This window comes from Sinocyclocheilus anshuiensis, unplaced genomic scaffold (genome assembly GCF_001515605.1).
Source record: "Sinocyclocheilus anshuiensis isolate Anshui unplaced genomic scaffold, SAMN03320099.WGS_v1.1 scaffold1154, whole genome shotgun sequence".
NCBI lineage: Eukaryota > Metazoa > Chordata > Actinopteri > Cypriniformes > Cyprinidae > Sinocyclocheilus > Sinocyclocheilus anshuiensis.
This window is the reverse complement of record NW_015542345.1, coordinates 3,716,770-3,724,398: the sequence shown is the minus strand read 5'-3', so window position 1 is coordinate 3,724,398 and position 7,629 is coordinate 3,716,770. Positions and strand designations below refer to the sequence as shown.

Sequence of the window (7,629 nt, the reverse complement as noted above, 5' to 3'; positions counted from 1 at the left end):
TATATGTGTGTGTGTGTGTGTGTGTGTATATATATACATGCATACATAAACACACACACATATATATATATATATATCGTGTAACTATATAATATAAACAATAAATTAGTTTTCATATTTTTTATAAATATACATATTTATTTATTAACAGAAATATTACATATGCCATCTGTGTTCAGGCCTGTGTACATCCTAATGAAGTAGTCTGAGAAAAATAGTCAAGGCAAACTGCTGCTTGATAAATCATTCATTTTGCAACCATTAATGGATGAGGATCACCAGAGGATGCGCTGATATTTTTTATATCTGCAATACAAGAGTCTGGGTGAGAAAAACACTAATATAATGTATAAATGAATAGTACAACATGTGCAGAAATTAGAGGATCAATGGATTCTTTGTGATGTGGAACTCTCACATCAGCTTTGAGACTGAAAATATTTGTTCCCTTTAATATTTCCCTTGTCACCACGGCATCACCAGTTGAGATGAAATCATAGATTCATGAATTCATGATAAAGAAGACTGTCCATACAGAGTCCCTTTGGAGAAAAAAAAACTATAGAAAATTTCTTCCACCGGCATTTTTTGAAGGACTAAGTGTTTGTATCTGATGTGTACAAATGAAATCGGACTTAAACTTGGGCACACATCAGTGAGTCACGTTCAGTTTCAGTCATCTCCATCCTTATCCCCTTATCCTAAATACATATCATAAAAGATCAAATGAGTCTATCAGAGCTACGGAGACAATGTTGGGATCAAATGTGATTCAACAGCTGGAGTGAACACTCTTTGCTTTTAAAAATGTGCCATAACTTTGTTTCAGAATAAATGTTTTAAGTGTCTTGTGTGCAGTCCTCATAGGCAATATCCTGTATTCCTAAACATATTTATTAAAAATGATAGATTACCAAGAAAAAGCAATGACAATCTGTAATGAAACAACAAAGTTTTGATCAGAGATTTTATGTTTCCTTGAGCTTACCAAGAGAAACTGTTTTTAAACCAAATATCTTAATATGTTTTTAAACCAAATATCAAAATATTCTATTGATAAGTATTTATTGGTTAATTTAAATTAAAATCATAACATTTTAGAGACTGAGATCCTTTTATTGTCACATGCAACTGGCTTTCAGAGTAGTCACTCGTATCTTAGTGAAGCGGGGGGGGACCATGCATTATAGTTCAATTACTTGTATCACTTCAAGAAGCAGTTAATATTAAATGATGACCATGCAGTTACTGTAAACTCAGGTTCTAAATGGGCTTAGTTAGCCTTGTTGAATTTTGTGGGTGTCTTGTTTTTATTTAAGAGATATAAAAGAGCACTGGAATAAAAATGTATTGATTGAATGCATGTTGGAAAAATTATTGAATAAAATCCTGAAAAAATTAAGTGGAAATTGAAGAAATCATGTATGATTGTGAGAGTTTTTGTTCTCATAGTGCTTTAAAACAAAATTACATACAATGGTTCTATTACTTTGGGGATTGTCAGTAACCTCTATTATTTTATGAAAGCATCACTGTTGAACTAGGACTAGGCTTGGACTGTTTCTAAGCAATTTTTGGGCAAACAAAAAAGAGAAAACATGCTTTCTATAGACATTAAATGTAATGATAGAAAATGATTGTCATGTTTATACAATTTGATTGACTGCTGTATGATTTTAGTCCTTGATATATGTTATGTGGGTGTTTAGAAATAGCTGAAAAAAAAGGCAAATTGATAATGTGGTCAACAAACTTGGAACTAGTTCATAGCCGTGCAATTATAGAATGACTGTGAACCAATCAGAATCAAAATTCAGCAGTGTTGGTGAATGAAAAATATGAGACACACTTATTACCTCTTTAAAGGCATAGTTCAGCCAAAAAGGAAAATTCACCCTCATGGCGTTCCAAAACAATACGTGTTTTTTTTTCTGTTGAGCATAAAAGAAGATATTTTAAAGAATTTGGATAACTAAAAAGTTGACAGTAGCCCATGACTTCCATAGTATAAAAGAAAAAAAAGGAAGTCAATGGCTACCATCAATTGTTTGGCTACCAACATTCTTCAAAATATCGTTTGTGTTCAGCAGAAGAAAGAAACTCACACAGGATTTTAACAACATAAGGGTGAGTGAATGATTGAATTTGATGAATTTTCATTTTTGGATGAACTAGTCCTTTAAATGTCAGTCAAATTGAACCCTAGGTTAACCCTTTAACGTTTTTAAATAGTTAAATATAAAAAAGTAAAATTTAAAAATGTGTTTTTAAATATATAAAACGAATCTACACGGTCACAAAAACTGATTCTAATGTGATATTTCTTCACTGGAAACGGGTCAAAATCACAGTTAAGTCAATAGAAGGGTTAATGCGTTAGGGGGCAGTGCAGAGCTATATGAGTCCATTTGTCAACACGAAGCAGCGCAAGCGTCGGAAGTGATGTAAAAATCGTGTGATTTGTTGATGTTGATGTTCCGAAAGTGTATTGATTGAATGCATGTTGGAAAAATTATTGAATAAAATCCTGAAAAAATTAAGTGGAAATTGAAGAAATCATGTATGATTGTGAGAGTTTTTGTTCTCATAGTGCTTTAAAACAAAATTACATACAATGGTTCTATTACTTTGGGGATTGTCAGTAACCTCTATTATTTTATGAAAGCATCACTGTTGAACTAGGACTAGGCTTGGACTGTTTCTAAGCAATTTTTGGGCAAACAAAAAAGAGAAAACATGCTTTCTATAGACATTAAATGTAATGATAGAAAATGATTGTCATGTTTATACAATTTGATTGACTGCTGTATGATTTTAGTCCTTGATATATGTTATGTGGGTGTTTAGAAATAGCTGAAAAAAAAGGCAAATTGATAATGTGGTCAACAAACTTGGAACTAGTTCATAGCCGTGCAATTATAGAATGACTGTGAACCAATCAGAATCAAAATTCAGCAGTGTTGGTGAATGAAAAATATGAGACACACTTATTACCTCTTTAAAGGCATAGTTCAGCCAAAAAGGAAAATTCACCCTCATGGCGTTCCAAAACAATACGTGTTTTTTTTTCTGTTGAGCATAAAAGAAGATATTTTAAAGAATTTGGATAACTAAAAAGTTGACAGTAGCCCATGACTTCCATAGTATAAAAGAAAAAAAAGGAAGTCAATGGCTACCATCAATTGTTTGGCTACCAACATTCTTCAAAATATCGTTTGTGTTCAGCAGAAGAAAGAAACTCACACAGGATTTTAACAACATAAGGGTGAGTGAATGATTGAATTTGATGAATTTTCATTTTTGGATGAACTAGTCCTTTAAATGTCAGTCAAATTGAACCCTAGGTTAACCCTTTAACGTTTTTAAATAGTTAAATATAAAAAAGTAAAATTTAAAAATGTGTTTTTAAATATATAAAACGAATCTACACGGTCACAAAAACTGATTCTAATGTGATATTTCTTCACTGGAAACGGGTCAAAATCACAGTTAAGTCAATAGAAGGGTTAATGCGTTAGGGGGCAGTGCAGAGCTATATGAGTCCATTTGTCAACACGAAGCAGCGCAAGCGTCGGAAGTGATGTAAAAATCGTGTGATTTGTTGATGTTGATGTTCCGAAAGAAAAACCTCGAAACCGAAGGAATAAAGTCGATCTGTGACGACTGTATTAATACACCGACACCTCATATTATGTTAGGACAGGTGTAGCCATACATGCAGCGAACAACCTGTTCATAGACAAGCAAAAACGGCCGTTATTCTCATAACAACACAAATCACCGCAAGCTGGCCAGCGATGACAATCCTCCCGAAGAAGAAACCGGCCTCCACAGCCGGTGGCGGTGATCATACGGACGAACCGGACAGACGAGGCGGTTCTGAGTCGAACCCTCATCCCCTCGCAGGACGCTCGGGGTCCCGACCCAGGGCCTCTCCTCCGCCGTGGACATACCAGCCCACGCCGCACACGACCAGAGAGGAGCGGCGGATCGAGGCGAGCGCTCGCCCGCGGCCGGCCTCCCCGCAGCCCGCTGCCGCTGGAGCACCGGTCGTGCAGTGCGAAGGGAGCGCGAACTCGGTTGTGGTCGCAGGTCGCGTCGAGCTGCCCTGCGGCGCAGGTGGCGTTGGAAGCTGCTGCTCGGGACCCGGACTCAGCAAACGGAGACGACAGGCGGTCTGCTCCAGCGGTTTGACAGGTGGAGGAGGAAGAGTGGGAGGCGGCGGTGGAGGAGGAGGCGGTAGTCCAGTCTCGGAACCAGAGGAGGGAGCTGGAGGCAACAACAGTGAGGACGAGTATGAGAACGCGGCCAGATTTCAACATGTGGACCCCGCCACAGTCGAGCAGGTACTGGATGCTGGCATTTGGCAGGATACTTGGCAACACGAGAACAGGTTGCTAGTTGTTTCATCCTCTAAAATGCATTAAATACATAGGCGCTGTTCTAAAGCATAATAGAAAGGTTTAAAGTTCTCTCTACATGTTCATTATTAATATTATTGTAAACGTGTTTATTGTCATTCATTCTTGATAGAAAAGAAATAGGCCTAGAGGTTCTCTTAAGATATACGTTACTCACAATTATGATATAAAAACTTGACTTCATGAAATAAAAAGTTGAAATTATGACGTACGTCATAAAACTAACCCTACATAATGAAAACAAAATTGAAATTGGATGGTGACTGAGCTTGTCATTTATTATTCTGTGGAAGCTGAATGTTAGGCAGAAAGTTTTCTTGAATCAACTAAATTTTTGAATCAACCATCCTATTAATCTTTATGTCCAAATACTTTTTGGGGACACTGTCAATTTTGTTGATTGGAATAAATACTCCAAATGTCCTCATTGTTCTATAATATATACTTTCCTGGTTGCTTTTTGGCCTACAGCAAGAAGAATGGTTCGAGAAAGCCTTAAGGGAAAAGAAAGGCTATGAAATCAAAAAAATGAAGGAAGATGGAGCATGTCTTTTCAGAGCAGTCGGTAATATTTCTCTCCTGTATTTAGGGGTTATTTACTTGAAAGCTGAGTCAGTTTGCCTTTAGGACATATGCTGTGCTTTGAATTTGCTGAAATTATAGTTTAGCAGTGCAGATATAATCATGTGGCTATTACAGTGCATAGGTGCCATATTGTGGCAAATATCAGTTTTTCAGTCCTAAAGTATTCATGGTATTCATATCAAAACCTTCATTTAAAAATCTATCATTTCTGTATTATTGTTGTTGTTATTATTATTGTTGTTGTTGGATTAAATTTTTTAGTTGCAATGTGCATACAATTATTTTTAAAACGTAATTATGAATGACTGGGGAAGTCATGAAAATTCATTGACAGTTGACAACTATGGATTACACATTTAACTGTGTTATTTTAGTATTATTTATATTAATACAGCTTTTCTTAATGTTTATGTGCTTTTATCATTTTTTAAAGCTGATCAAGTCTATGGGGACCAAGATATGCATGATGTGGTACGGAAGCAGTGTATGGATTATTTGGTGAGTCAGTTAAATATTTAACAGGCATGTGATCAACTAGAGACAAAAAAGAAGGAAAATCTCACCACGCCCCGTCATGCCCACAAGCCACACCCCGAGCACTTATTATTAAAAATATATATTTTAGCACATTAAAAGATATATCTTAAATTGTAATAATACATTCTATTGTCCTGTAAAAAAATTAAAAAGCAGCATTTGATAATCATGATAACAATATAATATATTATAATAATGTACTGTTCATTTGTTATTATTATTAAAGTACCTGCCAAAAGTTTGGCAACATTACAATTATTATTGATTTTGCAATAAATATCTTCTGCTCATCAAGGCTGAATTTATTTGATCAAAATAAAGTAAAAAAACCCCAGCAATATTGTGAAATTATTATTACAAATTATTATTATTACAAATTAAAAAATGTTTTCAATTTTAATGTATTATAAAATGTAATGTTATTCCTGTGATGCAAAGCAGAATTTTCTTCATTATTGCTCCAGTTTTCAGTGTCACGTGATCTTTTAGAAATCATTACAATTTGTTTGACTTTCAAGAAACATTTCTGATTATTATCAATGTTGAAAACAATTTAGCTGCTTCATATTTTGTTTGGAAATGGTGATACACTTTATTTTTGTAGGATTTCTTGATAAATATAAAGTTTAATGAACAACTGACCCAGTGCATTGTGATTGGCCGAACACCGCAAGCACTCGTCGGAAATGTAACGTCCCTTATCATAATCACGAGCTTCATCTTTCAAAATAAATGTAAAGACAGGGCCCGAAAGGGGAATAGAGTCGCGTGAACACAGTGATGAAGCTGGAATGTGTTTGCAGTAAAATACACAAAATAATGTTCTTGTTAGCAACATCATATGACCCCTTTAAATGTCTTTTTCACTCACTTTTTATCACTTTCATGCATGATGAATAAAATTATTAATTTCTTTCTCTTTTTTAAATCTTATACAAATGTTTGAGTGGTATCATTGTTTCCATAAAATATTAAGCAGCAAAACTGTTTTTAACATTGATAATAATGAGAAATGTTTCTTGAGCAGCAAATCAGCATATTAGAATGATTTCTGAAGGATTATGTGACACCGAAACTTCTCTTTGTAAACCACAACAGATTTATAAACGTTTCTAATGATGAATGTTGCGTTCCCAAATGCAAATTAAAGCGGTTCAAACCAAGGGCAGCGCAGCTAGCACTAACAGTGAATCGAAACTAAACACAGTAGCCTACTGTAACAGCATACATGTAGCGCGTCAGACTACAGCCTACAGTCATGGCCAAAAGCTTTAGCAGTGACATAAATTTTGTGTTTTGCAAAGTTTGCTGCTTAAGCTGTTGTGGTGTTCATTCACATTGTTTCTAGAATATTGTGTAGAGTGATCAGATGCATTTTAAATAATTGCAAAAAGCTTCATTGGCCAAAAAAATGAACTTTTCACAAAAATCCCCCAAAACAAATTCACATTGTTTCTAGATTATTGTGTAGAATGATCAGATACATTTTAAATAATTGTTAAAAGCTTCATTGGCCAAAAAACTAACTTTTCACCAAAAAAAAAAAAATTTCACTGTTTTTTGATCCTGACACAAAATGACCAGCTAACATTAATTGACTAATCATATCAGCAGCACATATGAAAGTGTGAACGAGTACTGGTCAGGTGAAATCACTATCATACTAAACAGATTGTAAAAGCAGACTGATTGCTATAAAAGGAGGGAAGAAGCGCTTCCAATCATTGTGTTCTTGTTAGCAATGGTTACCTCCAAAGAAACACGTGCAGCTACACGTGCAGCTATCGGCGCTTTGCATCAACATGACCTCACATGCAAGGAAATTGCTACAAGAATATTGCACCTGAAAGAACCATTTATCGTATCATCAAGAACTTCAAGGAGAGAGGTTCGACTGCAGTGAAGAAGTCTTCAGGACGTCCCAGAGTGTCCAGCAAGCACCAGGACCGTCTCCTCCTAAAGGGTCAGCTACGGAATCGTGTCACCAGCAGTGCAGAGCTTGCTCAGGAATGGCAGCAGGTTGGTGTGAGAGCATCTGCACACACAGTGAGGCCAAGACTTTTGGACAACGGCCTGGTGTCAAGAA

General features: G+C 35.6%; 2 protein-coding genes across 2 annotated transcripts in view; both read left to right on the top strand.

Moving 5' to 3' along the window:
• Window positions 1-950, top strand: part of LOC107691362 (metabotropic glutamate receptor 6-like) — a 20,400-nt gene extending 19,450 nt beyond the window's left edge. Inside the window, exon 12 of the mRNA XM_016489930.1 lies at window positions 180-950. The gene's annotated coding sequence lies outside the window, so the exon portion shown is untranslated. The remainder of the gene's footprint in view (window positions 1-179) is intronic.
• Window positions 951-3,507: 2,557 nt separating this feature from the next.
• The window catches only part of LOC107691361 (OTU domain-containing protein 5-A-like), a 6,964-nt gene continuing 2,842 nt past the window's right edge, over window positions 3,508-7,629 (top strand). Inside the window, exons 1-3 of the mRNA XM_016489929.1 lie at window positions 3,508-4,346; window positions 4,893-4,986; window positions 5,440-5,504. Of these exons, the coding sequence (XP_016345415.1) occupies window positions 3,798-4,346; window positions 4,893-4,986; window positions 5,440-5,504 (708 nt within the window). The 5' untranslated portion in view covers window positions 3,508-3,797. The remainder of the gene's footprint in view (window positions 4,347-4,892; window positions 4,987-5,439; window positions 5,505-7,629) is intronic.